This window comes from Gamsiella multidivaricata, assembly GCF_025024155.1.
Source record: "Gamsiella multidivaricata strain RSA 2152 chromosome Unknown BC939scaffold_17, whole genome shotgun sequence".
Taxonomy (NCBI): Eukaryota; Fungi; Mortierellomycota; class Mortierellomycetes; order Mortierellales; family Mortierellaceae; genus Gamsiella; species Gamsiella multidivaricata.
Window position 1 is genome coordinate 244,715 of NW_026251725.1, and position 22,573 is coordinate 267,287.

The following is a 22,573-nucleotide window of genomic DNA, read 5'->3' on the forward strand; positions in this document are numbered from 1 at the left end:
TTTTAGTCTCTCTTGAAGGAGTATGCAGAATGACCCCCTTGCAGGAACGAAGAAAAGGAGCCATGAGGACTCTTGTTTTAGCCACTCGCCGATTGTCATGCCGCAGGGGAACGTTGGGTCCGAACGGAGACAATATGGCAGTGTCCTAGAGAGGAGAACTCCTTGTTCCATGCCCCTTATAATCGAGGCACAGTATACATTGGGCGACACTGGTACTGATAGAAGCCAGCAGCGGAATGCCATGGAGCACGTAGAAGGATACATGTAATAAAGAGAGTGCCAACGGCCTCACTCTGCATTCTTTGCTCAGGGACACAACCTCACTTTTTGGCGCTCATCGATCACGCAGCTCCTCTCATTCCTCATTGTCATTCGGATCCCCGGTCCTCGTTTTGTCGATTCGCTTTCTGTATCACCGTAAGACTGCCATACTAAGATTATGGAGAACGTTGAGATACTATCGTTTGCTACCAATGGTCCTTCTTCATCATCCTGGCACTTTGCAGAACCAGGACCGAGCAGTGTCAGTATCAGCACTAGCATCAGCAGTACCATTGCGAGCACAGATCAACACTTGTCTCAGCATCCAGAACGCTCCCTGCAATCTTCCAGTCCTATCACACGACTTCCAGTCGACATACTGCTCTACATCGCCTCCCTGCGGTTCCTAAGCTGGAACGACATTGTGCAATGGCGTGCCACAGCATCGGTTTTCTATCACTCGATCCCTTTACCCTATGCAACTATGGTAAATCGCACTCTTTATCCACTGCGAATTAGTTCAATGGTCTTTGGCATGTGCGACAGCACAGCATCACCTTCTTAAACATTGTCAATGTTCCACCTCTCTTGCATATATCAGATCTTGCAGGCAGCGTTCCTCTTCCAAGTTAGGCCGCAGCGTGGGGTACGCGATGTGAATCAACAGCGGCAACAACAACAGCACCATCAGCAAGATCAATACACGCACGCGTATACATCGCGACTACAGTCAAACAACATACATTCTCTCTACAAAGATCAGCAACTTCAAGATATCGTCGTTCGGTTGACCCGGATATTGACCCACCCCGAGTTCCAGCCGCACCTGATGCGCTCCAGTTATTCATTCCGCAATCAACTGCACTCTTCTTTTCACTGGCTTGATCCAACACAGGAGCCCTATTCCTCCGAAGAACGAACCAAGAAACCAAGCAGGATGCGCAGAGATATGCAGGATTACCCCATTTTCATCACAGGCAATCCTCCGGATCTTGTACGCCTCGCTATGGAATTTGGACATGTGCCGTTTATCGACCACCTACTTCACCGAGGATTCCGACCCCGTAACCTGCCAGAATATTTCTCGCTTATACCGTCTCTCCCAGTGGAGACCTCTACCAACCAACTGCCTGGCGATGGTAAGCACAGCGGCAATCGCAAAAGTGGATGGAAGCGAGCGGATGGGAGCGAATCGCAAGAACAAGGTGGCAGCAGGAACAATCGAACGTTATTTCTGAGGCGATCTCTCGAGTTGAACCAGATCTGGGAGTGCATGCGCCTGACTAACCAGGAGCTGGTGGATGCCTGCGCTCGAGCCGACTTGGACGCTGTAAGGAAGGTCTTAGATGCCACGCTTGTACGACCCCGCCCTACTTTGGACGGGGTACCCTCAACTAATTCGCTTGATTTTGACGCTGAGCCAACGTCAAAGGCGAGGGTCGAGGAAAAACACCGACACGCAAATTACGGTACGGAGCCTGCAGCCCAGATTTTGGAAGATGAGTCTCTTCTCATGTCAAGCCCTGGTATCGCATCCTCATCTTCGGATCGCTATCCCGTCTCTCTATCCCTAGATCCCATTGCTTCTGCTTCTGGACATGACGATACGCAAGAGAATAGCGCTGAAGTCCAAGACGACGCGTTTTCTTCAACACCAATCTGGACAGCACCGGCAGCTGTTCATCGATCAACCATCTTTACGACCAGGCCAAGAGTGGACAGCGACAGCATTCAGGATCAACACCATTCTTCCGACAGGACTTCTAGTCCTCTTCCAAGACCAGAATGCCCAGAGCCGTATCAGCATATGCCATGGGTCGATGGGCGTGCCTTGACAGGTGCTCTTTTGGCCGTTTGTTTTCGACGCGATGGGTACGGATCCGAAGAAGCCGAAGGTGCGGAAGAGAGTAAGACAGTGCCGATCGTTAATGAAATCCTCAAGTACGACTGTATGCTCACGGCACAATCGCTCGGCCAGGCCGTCCTGGGTCTCGCCTATTCGAGGCCGGCAGGGGCACTCAAGAGAGCTTCTGAGATGAGACAAAAATCAAATCAAGGACAGGAGCAGCATGGCCGAGGACATTCTTCGCCATCGACTTCATTCTGGTCATCATCAAGTCAACCAGAGTCGACTTCTCAGCGAAACAGGGCGCTCATTAGAGATAAGGATGTCAATTCTGGTCTGAGTATTATGAATCTTCTTATGGAGAGAATCGGGCCCCGCGAGTGGTTAAAGCTGATCAAATATTATCTCCAGCGACAAGCGTTTGAAGACTTAAGTATAATTCTGGATATATGTCCATTCAAGGGCCCGCAGCTCGAGGTCAAGGTTAAAGATACCGAAAATGACTTTCATCCATACAAGACTATCAGAAGCCAGTACGACTATCGCCGACAGCAGGCACGGGAGTTGATATGTCGAGAGACAGGAATTTGTGGCATGGGAAGCAGGTTAGGTCACTTCAGCGGGCGAGGTATTGGTCAAGGCTCGTATAATGTCTCGGCTACCCTGCACGATTCGAGTCGGATCCTGTTTACTGGAAGCGGGACAAGATTCACTAGTAGCTATATGCTGCCACGAGGAGGGTTCAGAGGCATTGGCGGAAATACTAATGGGAGCTCAAGCTCCGTGGGTTATAATGGCGGCCAAGGCGCAGGCTCAGTAGAGTCCCTTACTGCAACCGATGAGAGCAGTCATCAAGACACACAGGCATTGGAAGTAGACCATCACTTCAACTCTTCACTGCCACTAGGTCTATTTCCTCAAGACTTCCGCCAGGAGAGCCAGCAGAGCCAGCAGCGGTCTCCTGCAGGAACAGACCTGGCGTTGGGTGCAGCAGACATGGAAGAGGAAAGCGCAGTCGAAGAGGACATGCCTATGAATATGAATCAAGAGCTACTCGACACTCAGGACCCAAGTCTCGCATTCGGTGGCGTTGGTAGTAGCACTACGTCCAGCTCTCGACCAGGGCCCGGCATCGTCGGCATCGCGGTCCAGGCGCAAGCACCCGATCACATCCTGAGGGCTTTGCTTAAGCTGGGTTTCAGATTCTTCAGTATCTGCGATCTTTCCATATCTGAAAGTCGCCATCCGCTAGCACTTCAATTTCGACAGCAGGAAAAAATGAATCGCCAGCTGATCGACTTTTGCATGGTACCGAACACAGGATCTCCTTCTGAACCAGACACAAATTTACTCGACATGAAGGGAAAGAAGAGAATAGCAAGAAAGCGAGATGATGTCCAAGATGAGATCCGGTACGATATAGCAGACCAAGAATACCATGTTCAAGCGGTAGAAAAATTTCTTTACCCAGCTGCCAGCAATCCTGCTCAAGGATCGGTTTCCACTCTCGCACTTCCAGCTCATATATTGGATTTAAACAGCGACAACCCTGGCTGCATCAGCGAACAGAGGCCATCCGTGATTATCGCCTCCACCGCGACCGCTGAAGAAGATGTCGGGACTGACACCGATTCCACTGGCTTGATGGTCATTCGCGAGCCAGCGCTAGCTCAAGTATCCACTTCAACTCTGTCACTTTCCAATCACCTAGAGTTCGTCTTGCCTCCTATGTCTCTTGGCGAGACCTTTGAGTCAGGCGCGCCCGTGACAGAGTTCCCTGACCAAATGATAAGTCCTAGTCCGTCTTTGCAAGTTCCATTTGATCCATCGCAGTATCGCATGAGCGAATATGCGAAGCCGATGTCTCTATCCACCCGAAAATCGATGCTTGAAGCTAGGAGCATCAGCGGTTCAAACTTTGCTACTATAGATCTATCCTCGTATCGCGGATTTGAGATCATGGGCTCAGGTCAAGAGGGAGCATCGCCAACAAGCATCTCATACCAACAAATGATTAACGACACGACCAGGCGCAGAGTTCACGAGTGCCTTTCCTCCGAATATATTGATTTGATGACCGTCGGCATTTGTCTCTATCAAGCGTGCTATCACCAAAAAGAGGTTCTTCTGCGCGCTCTACTGGAACATCGACTCCTTATTGCTCAGGACGCTTTGGCAGGCGCAGTTCAGGTTGCAGCATCGGTCGGATGGAAACACGGACTAGAGATACTGTTGATGGAACATGGGGACATGGAAGCAGAGGTCGATCCAGTGGTAACGATGACGAGCGAGCATGCCCATCATGGGACATCAATGAAGTGGGACTACGCTACCGCAGCGCCTTTGAACCCAGGGAGAAAGAACGAAAACATAGGCCTTCCACGCAGCCTTGATATGCTAAGAGGAGGATTAGAGATACCCAGCGCTGATGGGTTTGAGGAAACCCTTGGTGGAGGGCATTGTCGATATCAAAGCGATAGTAGTGGATTGAATTGGTTTAGTAGCCATGATGGCAACGGACAAGGAAGTAACAATAGTCGCGATATGGTTGGGGGCGTAGGCGAAGGCATCGCAAGGGAGCCAAGACAGTTATTTGAGATCCGTCAAAGGACTAGTTTGAATGTCTCGCACCGGCCCATATTCCCTGATAGGCGCTCATCGTCCGCAGCACATGTTCCTGTATGGTCACTTCTGGGTCCAATCACCCCTACCGCACGCTCCTCATCTCTAGGAGTCAGGCTATCCACATTCTTGCCTAGCCTTACCGCATCCAAAAAGGCCAAAAGGCAGGAGCGAAGTAGTGATAAGTGCAAAATATCAGCAACAGAGCCGCTCCAGCAGGACAACGTTCAGCTTCGACAAAAGTCCCAACCAGCGCTACTTATGCTTTCAGCATCAGCCCTCTGGTCGCTCCCTAGCGTAATGACCCAGCGCAAGAATCGAAATGCGGTGATAGCACTCATGGCAGCAACGACAAGGAACGATCCAAGTTTGGTGCGGTGGATAATCGAGTCCTTTGCGGATATCAAGATCGTACACCTCATGCAGGCCCTCGTTATTGCCTGTGATCGCGGGCTTATCCGAGTAGTACGAGTTCTCGTTGGGAACTCTGCGGTGGATCGCGCTGCCAAGGCCAAGAGCAAGAGCACAGGAAATCATGCGCCGAGGCTCTTGTTTCGTTGCTGGTTGGCGCTTCAGTATCAGAAGATTACCGAGACAACACTTTCGGGACCAGGGACACAGGCCAGTGAATACTCCCAGCAGAGGTTAAATTCGTTCCCGTTCATTTTTCTTATGGAGTCTTCCCCCATCTTTCGATACTATTACCAAACCCTCAACACACTTTCATCATGTCTTTTCATGAACAGAAAAGGAAGCATCTATCGCAAAGCTCCTTCAACAGCCAATAATATCAGCAGCTCAGCATCGGAAGGACCCAGTACCAGCTCCCACCCGAATGCGTTCACGAGTCCAGAAGCAGCTCCGCCTTCACCCTCGCGTCTCCATCGACGGCAGCAGCAGCCTTCATCATCATATTCGTCGATCGTACAGCTACAACTGCCTTCAAAGCAACAACAGCAGCAACGTGTGCGTACACGGCCACGGTCACCTCAAGAGGTCAAACATAAGATCATTCGTATCATGCTCGAGCCCATCTTGGAGACATTCGGCCCGATATCCTTTCGAAAGGCACTGGACAGAATGCCAAGGGATTGCTGGTGGCCGCTGGACCACGATGTCCGCCTGATTGCCGATCAGGAGGCTAGGACATCTATGATCGCGATTGCGACAACCATGAAGCAGCAGACAAAAGAGCGGCAACAAGGCACACGGGTATATGGATCGGGGCAAGAGCACAGTTCGGAGTTCACGGAGAAGGATACCATTGTGGCGGAGATAAGTGCTGAGGGACGCCGTAAGGAAAGTTGGCATAGGGTTGCAGGACAGCGCTTTCGACAGTGGGTAGTGGTACGAAAGAAAACATCGAGTACAGATCAGGCTCTGTCGCACAGCGAGAGCTGCGATGAGAAGGTCGAGGGTACGCAGGGTACGCGCAGAGGATCAAGGTCGTTCTTTCGATGGCTAGGTTTTGTGCACGGGTCTACATAGTACACATAGATAGGACCCATGGTGCAACCTGCATAAAGCACAACACTCCGTCCAGAATAAAGTCAAGGAGCAGGTCTGCTCGTAGCTCAGTTGGCACATTTGCGTCCATAGGCGCGAGAGCGACTTGCAATGTGCCTGTACTTCTCTTATTTCGCTCACATCAAGTTGGTTGTTGTTCGCATCAAGTTGGTTGTTGCTCGCAACCAGCAACACAGTATGCGCTACAGCAGTGGCCATGAATCGGACAGTTTGATAGGCGCATCGACGACCATCGACGGACCATTGCAAAACGCACGCATGTAACAAAGCTCTTGATATTAGGCCTGAACATTATTAGCAGAGCTGATTTAAAGTATGGTAGGCTACCTATTTGGCTTCTATTTTAGTAACTAAGACCGACATATGGTGCCTTCACTTTGAGTTTGCGAGCCAGTGCGACGGTTGCTTCACTCTTCTTGGTGCTTGAATACTCGATATTTATGTCCAGCCGCCCAACAGGATTCGTGTTCTGTGGCATCAATTCGACTAGGAGCTCCAAGTGCTCTAGCGAAAAGCTGTTGTCTTTGAAATAGAGTGCGGATACTTTGGCCAAAGTACATCGCTTTGAACAGTCCCTATGTACTTACTTAGTGGGTCGGTGGCTACTTACGATTGACTTGGAATCATGACTTTGGCCAAGTATCAGGATACTCTGGCTATCTGGATGTATTACAGTTCAATTGTCGCTTGACTCGGACGATGCGATTAGGTCATTGAAATAATCCTGATCCTCGTCGTCGTCGTCCACGCCCTCCTCTTTCTGGCGCAGACTGCGATTGAATAGCCGCATCAACTGAATAACGGCACCCTATTTGACCATAGCACAGCGCAAAAAAGTATATTATTACCTTGCTATACAAGAGAGTTCTAAGCATAGCAAAGTACTAGCTAGGTACTTACCCTTGATTTCAGGAGAAACTTTGCCACCCTAAGATTCAACTTAAACTGGTCCAAATTTTCACCCAGTGAGTACAGACCGTGGCCCTTTAATATCATCGCGTAGTGGCCACCTCCGAACATAATGTCCATCCTGGTAATCTTCGAGCCTAATTATCAGTGAATGAGGGACGGACCGAAACATTAGTTTGTGTGTAGATAAACTGTAAGCGGCAAGTTAATACAGATATACTCCTACGTACCGCCTGTGACGAATCCGAGGACTTTGGCTCCTTCCAGAAACCTCTTGTTCCAGCGACACTCCTGGGCGCGGTGACGCAGAATGTCCATGAGCTGCCTAGACAGCTTTTCACGACTCTCGCCAATCGCTTTATTACCAAACGTGTCCCACAAATGACCGGACTCCGTAACCGACCAATCGCGTGGCGTATGCCCAAGTGTCCTGATGAAAATGTCTGCCTTGGTCCCCACTTTTTTTCGCGTCGCCTTGACAGGCTCCTCAGGTCGATGGCGATTTTTTCTGCGGCTGCTCTCAATCCCACTTTTCTCACCATTGATGGCGAAGCAATTATCAACATCGTCAACAAGACAACCTAGGGTAGGGAACGCATGAGTCGCCCACCATGCTTCTGACAACGATGTGCCAGTGATAAATGGGTTGGCACTTTTTTGGTACAAGAGCCACCTGAAGCGAGATAGATTGTAAGTATTCACGCCTCTTGCCAAACTGGATATTCACTGGAAGTGGCAGCCACTGCGTGCACTTACCACTCCCACATCAGCTTCCTCACAAGTTCAACTTCGAAGACGATTTCCTCATATGTCGCGGCATCACCCAGATCTGACGCATCTGCGTCCTGTAATGGGTCGTAGTATGTGGCCGTCCTGAGATTCTCTAGCTTAGATTCGGAATCTGACAAATCAAATGTGTCAAGATATTCCTCTACCAAATGGTGCATGGGTTGATCGCTCAACAACAATGCTCTTTCTTCGATGGCTCTCCAGTCCTCGCCCCGAAATGCCTGCCTAGTCCTTTTGTCTCCAAGGTCAATAACGAACGAGTGCATGGAGCTATCGATTATAAAAATATGAATAAAACTGTTCAACATGAGACGCTCAGGCATACCGAATAGTGGCATTGATATTAGCTGAAATAATAGTGGTAATAAAATAAGACTTGCCACAACTTCTCAATGTCCTTGGATGCCTCATACAACGCGTCCTCCGCGTATTTGCCTGATGGCAGCATCCACTTCTTTTCATCCGCCATATCCATGTAACGCTCGCGCAAGCGGTGACGGTCGAATTCAAGCTCATCATCTGTAGGCGATGATGAAGACACAGGATGGGGTTTAGCCGCAGGAGTTGGGGTTGAGTTTGAAGGGGACTTTCCCCATCGCACTGTTGTTGACGATTCTACTTCCGTCGTTGCTATCTCCGCCGCAGAGTTGTAGACCTCCACGCCCTTGACCGTACGCTCCACACTGCTCTTGAGCAGGCGTGTGCTTGCTTCAAGCCCGAGAATACTGGCTTCTACCCTAGCTTTTTTGGCCGCGCGGCTATCCTCTGGCGCTGCCTGCTGTGCAAAGAAGCCGCGTTCCCACTTCTTGAAATTCTTGTCGGACAGCTTGTCTTTGATATGTTGGACTTTCGCACCATTTGCGCCTGTCGACATTCGTCGCAATGTCTTTCTCAAAGCGTCAGTCCCAAGTGTCCTATTACGAAAATGAAACTTTTCGTAAAATGCTTTTGCCGCCTCTTCTGGCGAAGCAGGCACAATGTCCTCCACAAAGAATCGAACTCGTTCCGTTATTTCATCCTTGTCGCCATCATCGGTGTCCTGCCTATTGCTGTTGTTTTTGCTCTCGTGCTGGATAGCAGCCGATATCCGTTTTAAAGGCATTATCAAATAAGTACAAGTATATCGAGTAAATGCAGCTGAATTGAGGCTGAATAGATCAATAGTAGAAGCGTGTGGATGATCTGGTCAGGAAGGAGAGCAGGCTATTAAAGCGTATGCCTGGATGTAGGGAGAGAGAGCTGGAAACGGTGCGCGCAATAGAGCTCGAAGAAAGAAAGTCTGTCAGCGACTGATAGGAAGAGAGTGCAGTAGAGGTTCAACGTTGTTCATGGGAAAGTGAAAATGCGTTCAAAATAGGTCAACGTCACGCACCTATTCATCTCTTTCAGCTCCATCCATCTCCCTTACTCTTCCTGTCGAAATGCGTCTTTGTTGATCGGCATGCACGCGCGCTTTGGTGGATCCAGAGTTTCACGTTTCGTGGTCGTGTGTATGTCGTCCCAGTTGGAAGGGAACCGCGGTCAACATGGATGTATTGATGGATCTGGAACCAGGCCTGGCGGTATCCGCCAGTCTCTGGGGTCACCTGCGGCACTTGTGGACCTGATTCTTTTCTTGCCACGGGTGTCGTCTCCTCACGCTCGAATTCGAATCGAGTCAAGGCTTTGTCCAGCTGAGGTGCCATCTCGACGTTTTTTTTTTTTGTATTCCTCGACTTCTTCTCTTTGTCGAAATACATCTTTGTTGATCGGCATGCACGCGCGCTTTGGTGGATCCAGAGTTTCACGTTTCGTGGTCGTGTGTATGTCGTCCCAGTTGGAAGGGAACCGCGGTCAACATGGATGTATTGATGGATCTGGAACCAGGCCTGGCGGTATCCGCCAGTCTCTGGGGTCACCTGCGGCACTTGTGGACCTGATTCTTTTCTTGCCACGGGTGTCGTCTCCTCACGCTCGAATTCGAATCGAGTCAAGGCTCAGTCCAGTTGAGGTGCCATCTCGATGCCTTGTGTTACCCGCTTGTCCTTGTCCTACATATTCCTCTTCCTCCAGGGAATCGATTTAAGCAGAATGGACCATTTTGTTCAGGTGAAGTTCTAAAGTTCCTTATACCCAAAGCATAGTCCTGCCTTCGTATGCCTCTAATGCTCTAATTGCATTCCTGAACACTCCTCTCATTGCTTTTTATTAATATGTCGCGAATTGAAAGGGCTTTGTATTCGGGAACGTTTGTACTTCACGACATCTGCACTGAAAGTTATGCAGCAGGAGCAACTCTATTGGCGCGTTTCAGCAATGTTGCGGTGTATTGAGCCGATGCGAAGTTTGCTCTGGGCGGTTTTCTGGAAGCCATTATAGCGAAGGAAGCGTTCACGCGGAGGCAGAAGTCCGGACAAATAAAGCACTTGTATAACCGCAGCTCAATCGCTTGATTCCTGTGAAAATTATTGTAGGCGCCAGTATTGACATCAGTGCGACAGTGCTACCGCGCCTTTCTTATTCTGCCTGGTCGTGGATACAGCTGTAATATACCTAAATCCTGTTGAACGGCGAGTCGCGGAAAAGGATACCATAATGTCGGAGATAAGTGCTGAGAGACGCCATAAGGAAAGTTGGCATAGGGTTGCAGGACAGCGCGTTCGACAGTGGGTAGTGGTACGAAAGAAAACATCGAGTACAGATCAGGCTCTGTCGCACAGCGGGAGCCACCTGAAGCGAGATAGATTGTAAGTATTCACGCCTCTTGCCAAACTGGATATTCACTGGAAGTAGCAGCCACTACGTGCACTTACCACTCCCACATCAGCTTCCTCACAAGTTCAACTTCGAAGACGATTTCCTCATATGTCGCGGCATCACCCAGATCTGACGCATCTGCGTCCTGTAATGGGTCGTAGTATGTGGCCGTCCTGAGATTCTCTAGCTTAGATTCGGAATCTGACAAATCAAATGTGTCAAGATATTCCTCTACCAAATGGTGCATGGGTTGATCGCTTAACGACGATGCTCTTTCTTCGATGGCTCTCCAGTCCTCGCCCCGAAATGCTTGCTTAGTTTTCTCAAAGACTTCCATTTAGAAGGCATGTCTTGTAGCGAACATCGCTCGGTATCAACGGAATCTTTGGGAGAGTTATCTAGCTCCAGTTCTACCATTGCATAGGACCTTGAATCCAGTGAGGAGGTGCGGAATCGAGATGGAGCCGAAGCCATGACGACGAACCATTGGGGGCAGTCATCAGGAAGCTGTCCTTGGCTCCTATCGCCATCGATCCAAAAGATCTCGAGGTTGGGCAGGTTACATCTTGTCGGACAGAGCCTTGCAGCCTTGGGGATCCACTTGTGTGCTGAACTCCTACGTGCCTCTAGCGAAGTCAGTCTCTTGCTGTATCGCCGGAGAAGATGCTCCAGTTTCTCTCGCTGCTCGTGATCATTGCATCCGTCGATCTCCACCTTGAGCTCGTGTAGGTCTTGCGACAGCTCAATGACCCGATCCATGCACTCCATACCACTAGCTGTCATTTCTTTCGGGTTCAGCAGCAGTGACGTGATACGGGGGCCTACCTCTCCTGCTTTCCCTCCTCCTCTCTGGTCTCTCTATGCCTCCCGTTTCACTTCTAGCTCCACCTGACGCCGTTCCCTTTCTCGTTCCCGCTCTCCCTGGAGCTGATATAGGCATACGCTTCCTCTACCTATTGTTCTTGTAACCTGACTTGTCTTATCAGCGGTTGCTGTTAGATTTTTCTATTTTCACCCACAGTTGCTGATGTCTGGAATATCTCTGTCAAAGAGCGCGCAATCATTGGCTGGAACATCTGCTGTGCGAATGACGCGTCGCGATTCTGAACTCCATTAGAGTGACCAATGAGAAGTTTCAACTACTTTCTGCTCAATTCACTTATTTCCAGCACCTACAGTCTCAAACAATCACCGGCGTTTGTTGGGATTTTCTACGCAAAATGCAATAATCTTATACTCTGAACTCGATGGGAAGCGCAGGCTTCTTTTAATGATGGCTGGAATATCTTAATTTATTTTTTCGCTGGGCCGATTCAAAATAAGGTCTGTTTCAACTGCAGTATGCATCATATGTCGATTATATCTTTGGAAATCGCTGCAAATAGCTTGAAAGGTATCTTATCCAGAGCCGTAGTGGAATGAAAAGAAGTGAAATAAAAGTATGAAGACTCAGACAGATGGAGTCCAACGAGAGGATGGGATGGGACAGTGAAGTATGAAGTAGGATGGGGTTTGAGTGCGAGAAGAAAGAAAAGAGAATAGAGATAAATAGATAACTCCTTGTACAAACTGCCCAATGTCCATAATCGCAATAGCAAGAAGATGGAACACACCGAGATTGAGCTATTGCTTTATATTTCATTTGTTCCACATCTAGGAAATAAGAATAGGTTGCAACATCTAGCACTTGCAGCCCTTCTTGTTATTCAACATCGGGGCCACGTGCGTATGCCAGTAGGCTGGAGGGTCAAACGACTTTTGGGCCGCGTTGACCGTCGCGAAATAAGCTGGGTAGATATCACCATCATACTTTCCGATCGGCGCCTTGATCACAAAGTCGGGGATGATCCATGCATCCACCAGAGGCACCGCATCCTTGCGCAGATCCTTGCACTGATCCAAAAACAACTCTCGAACCTGCTTCGCGTGTGATCCATCGAAATAGCCCTCCTCCAAAAACATCTCGAGGTGTCGCTTCAGTGCAACTGTTCCCATCAATTGGCCAATCTTCACAAGCATCGGATACACGGACTTGCCCTTGTGCGCCTCAATACCACGCTGATACAGGATCAAATAGTAGCGCCAGGCATGAATGTCCGCAAGGCGAACCAGCTCCGTCTGGTTTGCGTTCCAGGCCTGGTCAAAATTCGCCTTGCCAGCCTCCTTCAGTCTCGCACCCAAATCCGCTGCCTTCTTCGCACAAGCCCAGGTCAAAATGTCGATGACGACCTCATGCTTCGAAAGGTCGCGTGGATCCTGCAAATTGACCTTCCCGTTGGCAATGATCTTCTTATAGTCGTTGAAGTAGCTGACCGATCCAACGACCTCCTGCCCTTCCTGTGCCCACTTCAAAGCCGTGATCAAGTACCGTGCCAGCTGCTGCATCATCACCACATTGTCTCCGGCTCCAGTGGTAACGACCCCATAGTCGCCGATCAACCCAGCGATCGCATTGTAGGACGAGTATGCATGACCACCGCAGGCTCTGCGACAAGACTCCAGGATCTCAGTGACATACCACGACAATGCGGCCTTGAATCCTGCAGAAATGCCGTGTTGATCAGGGATCTCTCGCATGAACGCAACGGCGTCCGTCTGAGCATAGGCGGCAACTTCCTCCCACTTGTCCATTAAAACTTTGTCAACAACGTTAAGCGTGTACAGGAACGCAACACCGGGCATCAGACTGGTATAGTGAGTCTGGTAGTCCAGGATCTGCTCATCATGGTTTCCTTGGCGACGGACTGCACCGTATCGAACTGCGACTGTAAGGGCGTTGGACAACACTACCTGTGAGCCGCCCAAGATGGTAAAGCGTTCGGGGATCAGGGTTGCGTAGGATAGAACTGGATTGGGAGACGGTGAGAATTCGCCTTCAGGACTGATGGAAGCCCACCGCATCAGCATGTAGTCGCGTGGGATTCGAACAGCCGTAAACTGGATCCAGCCATTGTCAAGGCCCTGACGCGATGACTTATGGCCGATATCACCGCAGGTGACACCAGGCAGCAGCTTGCCAGTCTTGGGATCACGAAGAGGCACGATGAACCAATTGATACCATGGTTCTCTCCATTGACAATTGTTTGGCAGATAGCAACTATTGAAACGAATTGTGTGTGTCCGTTGTCAAAAAAGTTGTGGCTGTCACTTTAGGATGAATGGGTAGCAGATGCTTGAGCCGAGATTCGCTTACCTGTATGGGTTGCTGTTTCGCCAGACATTCCGATCCACCACTTTGTAGAGGTCAGGGTAGGCGAATGGATAATCCATTCACTTGTAGCATGGTCATACGTCGAAGTCGTTTCCAGTCCACGCAAGTTTGAGGAGTGTCCCAACTCTGTCTGTAATACGAAGAGGTATACCAATGGCAATGGCATCGTTAGGAAGTTCGTCCCGCCAGCCATACAATACAGCACATAGGAGCAGTCCACCCTCCTTGTCTCTCAACCTACCATGGCGAAGCAGCCGATGACCCTCCACTTGTCAATATCGTCCATCCACTTGTCCTGCTGCTCTGCGGTTCCGAACAGCTTGAATGCCTGTCGAAACAGCATTTCATGCACATAGATCCTCATCGAGAATGACTCGGAGTAAAAAGTCATGGCCTTGAACAGTGCCTGTTGCAGGCGCAAGTCCTTGGTCTCCTTCTTCAGTTGGATCATGCGTGCAATCTGGCGCATCGTCAGTTCTCGGTCCTCAGCCCGCGTCAGGTCGTAGTGGTGCCCCTCGGGGAGGCGAAGGTCGGGGTCGCGCTGAACCATCTGGTACGCGATGCTCTATACCAACAGTCGCATTTCAATCGGAGTTTGGGTGCGAGTAGCCAATGAATAACGTATTCGCTACACTGAAAGATAGCACAGCTGAACTGAACATCTGTTTACCATGGCTTCCACGTTCTCCTTGCCGCGAAGAAGGAGCTCGGTCATATCTTCGACCTTGAATGAGGCATTGGCACGCTCACGGGCAAGGTCAGCGGGTCCTGTGGGCTTGTCACTATGGATAGCATAACGCTGAAAACAAGGCTGGATAGAGAGATGGTTCCGAACAGAGACCAAACGGGTCAAGGCAGTTGTTGTGGACGAGTCCATGAGAGCAAAGCGAATCGTTTTTGTGATGTGCAAAGGAATGAAACTGCTGAAGCGGGAATTTGAGAAGGAGTGCTTGATCCGAATTTATATTTCCTTGTACACCAACATATAAACAACTTTTCATTGGTTCCATTGGTGTTCTCATCCTCAAACGGAGGATATGGTCGATAGCAATGCAGTGTGAAAAGAGAGGTTGTTTAATTGTATCAAATAATAAACAGAAAGAGATAAAAGCAGAGAGGGAGGGAGAGAGAAGAGTAGGGTGAGCGTGTAATTGTCATTGACTGAACAAGATGGGTGTTGAATGCACTTTAATATATCTAGTTGCCAGAGATCTCAGCGGCGATCTTGGCGGCCTTGGCAGTGGCATCCTCAATGTCACCGACCATGTAGAAGGCGGCCTCGGGCAAGTGATCATGCTTACCCTCGAGAACCTCCTTGAAGGAGCGAATGGTGTCCTCGAGCTTGACCAAGCGACCCTCAGAACCAGTGAAGACCTGGGCAACGGTGAAGGGCTGGGACAAGAACTTCTGGATCTTACGGGCACGCTCGACAGTCAACTTGTCCTCCTCAGACAACTCGTCCATACCCAAAATGGCAATGATATCCTGGAGGGACTTGTACGACTGGAGGATCTGCTGGGTCTTCGAGGCAGTCTCGTAATGCTCCTCACCGACGATACGGGGATCCAACATACGGGACTTGGAGTCGAGAGGGTCGACAGCGGGGTAAATACCCAACTCGGAGATACCACGGGACAAGACAGTGGTGGCGTCCAAGTGAGCGAAGGTAGTGGCGGGAGCGGGATCGGTCAAATCATCAGCGGGCACATAGACGGCCTGGACGGAGGTAATGGAACCCTTCTTGGTGGTGGTAATACGCTCCTGCATTCCTCCCATGTCGGTGGAAAGGGTAGGCTGGTAACCGACAGCAGAGGGAATACGACCCAACAGGGCAGACACCTCGGAACCGGCCTGGGTGAAGCGGAAAATGTTGTCGATGAAGAGCAACACATCCTGACCCTCCTGATCACGGAAGTACTCGGCAATGGTCAAACCGGTCAAGGCAACACGGGCACGGGCACCTGGGGGCTCGTTCATCTGACCGAACACAAGAGCGGCCTTGGACTCGCCGTCCAGCTTGATGACTCCGGTCTCCATCATCTCGTGGTACAAATCGTTACCCTCACGGGTGCGCTCTCCAACACCAGCGAAGACAGAGTAACCTCCGTGGTGCTTGGCAATGTTGTTGATCAACTCCTGAATGAACACAGTCTTTCCGACACCGGCACCTCCGAAGAGACCAATCTTTCCACCACGAGCATAGGGGGCGAGCAAGTCGACGACCTTAATACCAGTGACGAGAACCTCGGGGACGACGGACTGATCAACGAACTCGGGAGCCTCGCAATGGATAGGGGCAGTCTGTTTGGCGTTGATGGGACCGCGCTCGTCGATGGGCTCACCAATAACGTTGATGATACGGCCCAAGCACTCGGGGCCGACTGGAATGGTAATGGGGGCACCGGTGTCCTCGACGGGCTGGCCACGGACCAAACCTTCAGTACCATCCATAGCAATGGTGCGGACAGTATTCTCTCCCAAGTGCTGGGCGACCTCGAGAACCAGACGACGGTCCAAGTTCTTGACCTCAAGGGCGTTAAGAATGGAGGGGAGCTTGCCCTGGTCGAACTGAACGTCGACGACGGCACCAATGACGGAACGAATCTGACCGGAGGACTTGGACTCAGAGGCATAGCCAGCTAGATAATGTAATGGATGTCAAGAGGATCGGGTCAATACCTCGGAATCAAAAATACGCGCGAAAAAAGAGTGAAGGCTGTGAAGAGATATCTGATCTTTATAACAAAGGGAACTGAAGCGACACAGCACTTTAGCACATGGTCACTGAGTTTCCATTCGTGTTGAATCAGATACGCTTTCCCGACAAGACGATCGCCATTATTGAGTTCCAGCCGCGTTGCTCGATGTTGCCCCGATGCTGCCAGATCTGGCTGAGCAGTGCTGCCTGATGTGGATCCTCTGCCTCCCATGTCCCGATGGCCCTGATCCTGACCAGGTCCAGGTTCATTGTTCCAAGCAATTCCGTACTGAATCAACAAAAAGAACTCTTATACAATCGTCTTGCTCCTGTCGAGCCTGAGTCGTGTGTTGCTGCTGCAGTTACTGATCGATCATCAAAGCAAGCGGAACTGGACAAGCGAGATCCCGATCTGATGGTGTCCGTGAAATAACACGGGGCTGTTGATGAGATTAGAATCAGCGAATTGGTTGGGAGCGTATTGATCGTAGTCCGCGTTTGTGGTCGAGGTCGATAGGCTGATCAGACAATATTGGCGTTCTTTCGATGATGCGGGGAGGGGAACAGACGTGGTTGGTAGATAGGTAGGTTTGCCGTGTGGGTAGCATGAAGGAAGGATGAGAAGGGTGGTTTTGGTGAGAAAGTGTTGTGCTTACCCTTGAGGAAGGCGGCGTTGAAGGCCTTGGGGGCGGTCTTGATGGCAGCGGCGCTCTTAGAGAGACGCGAGATGTTACGGAGAGCGTACATGGTAGGCTGAATCCACGGGTGGGGGAGGGACCTTTGGATTTGGATGAAGGGGAGGAATGGAGAGAAAAGGGACGGAAGGATATGTTATTTCTCGCGACTGGATGGAACCAATAAGGGGCGTGCACAATTGCGACCGGGGAGGGGAGGAGAGAGGAGGAAATAGTCTACGGCCCAGGTTTGTTTTGAAAACACGGGTGCTCCTCATTGGCTAGGAGGAGGCGTCTACGTCAACCGTGGAATTCTGGTGGGAATTAAGGCTCTTCCCATTGCTTTATCAATAACTACATGTGCGGTTGACACTGCAATGAACCTGAGCAATTTTCCACTCCCTTCTTTTATTTTTACTTGATCACCGCCTCTACACAGAACCTCTACACCAAACCACTATTTCCGATAGCTTCATATTCTCACGGCTCCGCGATGCGCATCGACGGGTGTGGTCTTTCCTGAAAAAGAAAGGATACGGGGCTACTGTGCGCTATAATACTCTGTTCTCCTCAGTCTTTATTGCATCGACCCGACGCGTCGAGTAGGATGGAGTTCGTACAGCTATGGCGATATGACAAGAAACCATTACTTCCTGTCATGTGCCTGAATCGAACCTTGAAGCTTTCCCCGCACGAATGCAAGATTCTGATTGGACAATTGGACTAAGTAGAGTTTCCCTCACACGCCCTTTGTGTTCTATGGTCTTCATCTTTGACGGGACTTGGTCCCATCTGAATCTCTTCTTAAATTCATCATCCCCTCTTTCCTTCCCCATTCCCGGTACCTCTCCATCTCGCTCTCTGCCTGTCTTGTCTGTCTCTTGCCTCTTGGTATCCCCAACATAATGTCTGTCACCGCACCCACCACCTCTACGGCACCGGCCACCCGCACATACGTCAAGAAGCCTAACCAGGATGAGAAGAACGAGACCATCAAGGAGATCGAGGCCAACATGGACAAGATTCGCCCTCGTCTGGTAAGTCTTATTGACTCGGAAGCCTCGAGTCATCAAATTCCAGACCTACCAATGCGATTGCCGTTAGATATCAAAACAGGAAAGCTACAAGGCCTTCCGGCGGTCCGCACTCTTCCAAAAGATGACAACTGCTCATCTCATCTGTGTTAGAAAATCGTCTGATGAGACAAGACCGACAAGTTAATCAGTTCATAATCCTCATCTCTCCTTTCTCTTGATTCTACTACTTGTTTAGAACGCTGTCAAGGATGCCATCGCCGCTATGACCGCCAAGTCCGAATCCGATCCCAGAACCGCTCTCCGTAAGCACTTGGGTGAACTTCGTGAAAAGCAGGCCGAGAACAAGAAGGGCAAACAGGCCAAGATTGATCAGCTCAACACTTTGAACAATGCTTTGAAGAAGAAGGTCAGTTCAATTGCCCTTTGACAAGCAATTGACTACTCGATCTGATCCGTGGTGTGTCAAAAAAACGTTTGTACTCACTTTATCCCCTCCATTCTCACTGATCGTACAGGTTGCTGACTTGAAGGCTACTCAGGACAAGCTGCAGTACAAGACTCAGGAGGCTGTTGATGCTCAGATTGCGTAGGTCAAACTCTCAATGTGTGCTTGACCAGATCACTTGATGTTCATCTCAGATTTTCATTCTGACTTCATACCCTCTATATTGCTCAACCTTCTGGTCAATAGCAAGCTGGAGAAGCAGGTCGACTCTGGATCGATTAAACTGGTCGAGGAAAAGCGCATCTTGACTGAGATCTCTTCACTCAAGAAGGCCAAGAAGACCGTTGACGCTATCCAGGCCCAGCAGGCTGCCATCGATGCCGACAGGGCCGCCATTGCTGCTCTCAAGGAGACCATTGATGATCAGACTGCCAAGGCTCTGAGTGCTGAATACAACCAGATCCAGGCTGAGTTGGACGAGATCACCAAGTCCAAGGATGAAGTCTGGAAGAAGCGTAACGACCTGTTCGATGAGCGCGCCCGTCTCCAAAAGGAGCTCGATGCTGAGTACCAGCGCAAGAAGGCCATCAACGACGAGTACTTCGAGGCCCTTCGTGAGCACCAAAAGTTCCAGCAGGAGGAGCAGGCTCGCAAGCGCGAGGAATACCAGACAAAGAAGCAGCAAGAGTTGGAGGAGAAGCGCCTCGCCATTGCCAAGGAGGAGCGAGAGCTCGCCGAGATTCCTGCCTACGCCAACGAGATCGTCACCTGCGAGAGTGTTTACAAGTATTTGCTCCAGTTCAGCAAGAACGAGAAACACATTGCAGAGACTGCCACCACCGCTGCCACTGACAGCCCCAACCCCAACATTCGCCAGGCTGACACTACCACCAATGTCCCCAGCGGCATGATGCTGACTAAGAAGGCTGACAAGGAGGAGGAGGTGTTCTTTGTTGGAAAGTCCAAGAAGAGCAAGGGACCCAAGGAGAAGAAGGTCGAGGTCAGCTCTTTCAAGCTGCCTCTCGCTCTTCTCGAGCAGCTGGTAAGTGTTGTAACATGTGCAATCTGATGTATCTTATATGAAGAGTATCATGTTTTCCTTTACTAAAGCCTAATGCTGTCCTTTCTTTTCTAGCTCGAACTTAAGGTCCCTGTCCCTACTTCGTCTGCTGATCTCGGTAAGACTTTGGAGGCATTGGTCGAGAAGAAGGAGTACTACAAGTCGAACCAGGAGAAGGCCACTGCCGAGAACAAGCGTAAGGCCGAGGAGCGCATCGCCAAGTTGACCCTGTCCGAAACCACCGAGTCGACTGAGGCCACTCCCGAGAAGGCTGCCGAGGTTGAGGCCACTGCCTGTAAGTGATCTCCGTGATCCATATTACTATATGGTCATTGCAACTGGCTGCTGAACCTTTTTCTAATATGCTGCATTTCCTCTCTCTTCCTTCACTCTGGGCATTTAGAATCCTTATACCGACCAGTTTTGATCCGACATAGAGTATGAGAACCCAAACCCCCCGCGCCTGCACAACTTGATTTCTGGAAGGATCTCTAGTTGTTGATCTGTAAAACGAAGATATCCAGATTTACCGTGTTCATCCTCTTAAATAAAACGCATACAGAAACTTATTATCAAACAATCTTACAAACGGCGTAGATCGTGCTCGGTATAGCGTTGAGGGAGCCACGCGAGTGCTCGATTGCCTGAAATACGAGCGCAGGGTTCTACCCTCGAAAATGAAAGCTTAAGGGTTCAGATGCTCTTCTTGAATAATGGATGGTTTATTACAACGTCAAAGGTGGGACATAATCGATTCTTTCTCTGAACCAGTTCAATTTCAAAATGGTTAGCAGTCATCCACCAGAAGGGCGGAAAAAAAATCAAGGACATCCAAGACCAAAAGAACCATCCATGGGCATCCAACGACAACAACGAGGCATCCATCAGTATTAAACGCTATCAGGACCGAGAAAACGGCACCATCGTCACCGGATCATGGATATCATTTAGGTCCATGTCCGGATCCACCCTCATGCATCTCCTCACTACTTGCTATCCTGTCAATTTGATTCGATGACAATCACAACAAACGTTTGAACGAGGAACAGGAAACGCCCTCTACCATAGCCAAAACTCACCACTCGAGCAACTAGCTATCAGCCATGTCGGTTTTACAGGGCACAGTGATCTTTGACCGGGGTGAAGGTCTGAATCGGCACTACGCTATTGCCGTTTCTGAACCGCTGGAGCGAGCGATATAACGCATCGTGAAGCCATGGGTCTATGGCTTAGGGACTGCCAAGGAGCGGTATTACATGAAAGCAGGAAACCAGAAGCAGGAAACCGGAAGCAGGAGACAAAAACCAACAACAACGGCAGTTCATCACTGATGAACCTATGATTCAGTAGACTAATCAGGACGACTTCAACTCGTTTCCTCCGTATCTAGGGTATTGACATTAAGAAGCACCACGTTCGCAACAAGAACCGTCAGGCCCCCAAGTCTGAGGATGTCTACCTGTTGTTGCTCGTCAAGGTATGAACCGGAACTCTGCATAGACCTGACATCCGCCAACTTTTTTTCTGCTCGTTATTCTTCAGACCGACAACACAGAGCGATTGGCGCAGGGCGCATTTTTTTTTCCCAGCCACGAAGGACGAAGGACATTTGGCGTGGAACTTGCATTGACAACTATAAGACCTCATTGAAATACACCAACATTGATATGGGCGAGTCCCAAACACTGCGTTAATTCTGTACACAACTCTGATCAGGAATCAGGAAAAAGAGCCGACATCTTCGAATGACCAACACTGGCGATCTGATTCGCCTGTTAAGGACTTGGACGTTATCGAAGCAATTGGAAACTGTGAACGCTATGAAAATATCTTCAAAAACGCTTCGTGAGTTATGGATCAGGATAGGACATGATTGCAAAGATTCTTAGTCTCCACACACCGAACGCAAACGTTTCAGAACCTCAGCACCTTTTTCGAACGAGGATAAGGATACCAACGTCCAATAGCACAGACATGCAGACACTCACTCCTTTTTCGCCTGTCTTTGATCCATTCGACAACAGCTCTACAGATTCCTTGCCCGCCGCACGGACTCTTCCTTCAATAAGGTCGTCTTGAAGCGTCTCTTTATGTCGCGTGTCAACCGCCCCCCTATGTCGGTTTCCCGCATCGCCCGCAACATGGCTGGCAAGGAGGGCAAGACCGCCGTCGTTGTCGGCACTGTCACGGATGATGTCCGCTTCCTCGAGGTCCCCAAGCTCACAATCGCCTGCTTGCGCATCACCAAGACCGCCAAGGCCCGCGTCTTGAAGGCTGGTGGTGAGGTTATCACCTTCGATCAGCTTGCCCTCCGCGCTCCCACTGGTGCCAACACCGTCTTGCTCCGTGGCAAGAAGAACACCCGTGAGGCCGTCAAGCACTTTGGCATGGGCCCTGGCAAGCACGCCAAGCCCTATGTCCAGAGCAAGGGTCGCAAGTTCGAGAAGGCCCGTGGTCGTCGTGCCTCCCGCGGCTTCAAGGTTTAAATACCTTTATCCCTTGTGGTGGTGCTGTCAATCATTCCTGCAATCTTTAACTGTCCAAAATAAATACCTGTTTTCGGTCTCCATTTCGTCCAACTTTTCATGTCAATGGCCAGAAAATCGACATTTTGCGATGGAACGCGTGGATACTGTTGACCAAAAGAAAAAAAGGAAAAAGAAAACGAATGGGTTGAGAGGCAGACGTTGGATTTATTATTATTACGATGAAAAGGGGGATGAGATAAACTATTTTTTTGGTGGCGCGTAGTTGCGA

General features: G+C 50.0%; 8 protein-coding genes across 8 annotated transcripts; 4 read left to right on the forward strand and 4 right to left on the reverse strand.

Moving 5' to 3' along the window:
- Positions 1-439: 439 nt before the first annotated feature.
- On the forward strand, positions 440-6,217 carry BC939DRAFT_501155 (uncharacterized protein; the record flags this gene model as incomplete). Its single annotated transcript, XM_051560130.1, has 2 exons — positions 440-748; positions 863-6,217. The coding sequence occupies 2 exons, from the start codon at positions 440-442 to the stop codon at positions 6,215-6,217; spliced, it is 5,664 nt and encodes a 1,887-aa protein (XP_051414457.1).
- A 341-nt stretch (positions 6,218-6,558) lies between these two features.
- BC939DRAFT_527095 (uncharacterized protein) lies at positions 6,559-9,056 on the reverse strand (the record flags this gene model as incomplete). The annotated part of the gene is made up of 5 exons (XM_051561398.1): positions 6,559-7,064; positions 7,157-7,302; positions 7,396-7,838; positions 7,922-8,224; positions 8,341-9,056. The coding sequence occupies 5 exons, from the start codon at positions 9,054-9,056 to the stop codon at positions 6,933-6,935; spliced, it is 1,740 nt and encodes a 579-aa protein (XP_051414458.1). The 3' UTR covers positions 6,559-6,932.
- Positions 9,057-9,298: 242 nt separating this feature from the next.
- On the forward strand, positions 9,299-10,467 carry BC939DRAFT_85423 (uncharacterized protein). The gene has a single exon (XM_051561947.1). The coding sequence runs from the start codon at positions 9,396-9,398 to the stop codon at positions 10,017-10,019; it is 624 nt and encodes a 207-aa protein (XP_051414459.1). The 5' UTR covers positions 9,299-9,395; the 3' UTR covers positions 10,020-10,467.
- A 19-nt stretch (positions 10,468-10,486) lies between these two features.
- Positions 10,487-11,473, reverse strand: BC939DRAFT_501157 (uncharacterized protein; the record flags this gene model as incomplete). Its single annotated transcript, XM_051560131.1, has 3 exons — positions 10,487-10,544; positions 10,747-10,891; positions 11,053-11,473. 3 exons carry the CDS (start codon positions 11,471-11,473, stop codon positions 10,487-10,489), a joined length of 624 nt encoding a protein of 207 aa, XP_051414460.1.
- Positions 11,474-11,967: 494 nt separating this feature from the next.
- On the reverse strand, positions 11,968-15,235 carry BC939DRAFT_444782 (uncharacterized protein). Its single transcript, XM_051554732.1, has 4 exons — positions 14,573-15,235; positions 14,144-14,467; positions 13,885-14,032; positions 11,968-13,788 (listed from the first exon to the last, which is right to left on the reverse strand). Exons 1-4 carry the CDS (start codon positions 14,777-14,779, stop codon positions 12,371-12,373), a joined length of 2,097 nt encoding a protein of 698 aa, XP_051414461.1. The 5' UTR covers positions 14,780-15,235; the 3' UTR covers positions 11,968-12,370.
- On the reverse strand, positions 15,098-17,350 carry BC939DRAFT_444784 (P-loop containing nucleoside triphosphate hydrolase protein; the record flags this gene model as incomplete). The annotated part of the gene is made up of 2 exons (XM_051554733.1): positions 15,098-16,541; positions 17,257-17,350. 2 exons carry the CDS (start codon positions 17,345-17,347, stop codon positions 15,100-15,102), a joined length of 1,533 nt encoding a protein of 510 aa, XP_051414462.1.
- A 1,220-nt stretch (positions 17,351-18,570) lies between these two features.
- Positions 18,571-20,394, forward strand: BC939DRAFT_85528 (uncharacterized protein). The gene is made up of 4 exons (XM_051561948.1): positions 18,571-18,613; positions 18,827-19,798; positions 19,892-20,111; positions 20,220-20,394. Coding segments are annotated over exons 2-4 (1,083 nt in total). The 5' UTR covers positions 18,571-18,613; positions 18,827-18,937; the 3' UTR covers positions 20,222-20,394.
- Positions 20,395-21,032: 638 nt separating this feature from the next.
- BC939DRAFT_444788 (large subunit ribosomal protein L18e) lies at positions 21,033-22,458 on the forward strand (the record flags this gene model as incomplete). Its single annotated transcript, XM_051554734.1, has 3 exons — positions 21,033-21,065; positions 21,207-21,293; positions 21,841-22,458. 3 exons carry the CDS (start codon positions 21,033-21,035, stop codon positions 22,300-22,302), a joined length of 582 nt encoding a protein of 193 aa, XP_051414464.1. The 3' UTR covers positions 22,303-22,458.
- Positions 22,459-22,573: the final 115 nt, after the last annotated feature.

Bases quoted from the DNA above. Each gene is read 5' to 3' on its own strand.
- BC939DRAFT_444782 (XM_051554732.1), bottom strand. From the start codon at position 14,779: ATGGACTCGTCCACAACAACTGCCTTGACCCGTTTGGTCTCTGTTCGG. The intron at 14,468-14,572 runs GTAAACAGATGT...CTGTTGGTATAG, and splicing joins AGGAGAACGTGGAAGCCATG to AGCATCGCGTACCAGATGGT. The intron at 13,789-13,884 runs GTAAGCGAATCT...TCGTTTCAATAG, and splicing joins CGAAACAGCAACCCATACAG to TTGCTATCTGCCAAACAATT.
- BC939DRAFT_85423 (XM_051561947.1), top strand. From the start codon at position 9,396: ATGCACGCGCGCTTTGGTGGATCCAGAGTTTCACGTTTCGTGGTCGTG.
- BC939DRAFT_85528 (XM_051561948.1), top strand. From the start codon at position 18,938: ATGTTCATCTCAGATTTTCATTCTGACTTCATACCCTCTATATTGCTC. The intron at 19,799-19,891 runs GTAAGTGTTGTA...TTTCTTTTCTAG, and splicing joins TCGCTCTTCTCGAGCAGCTG to CTCGAACTTAAGGTCCCTGT.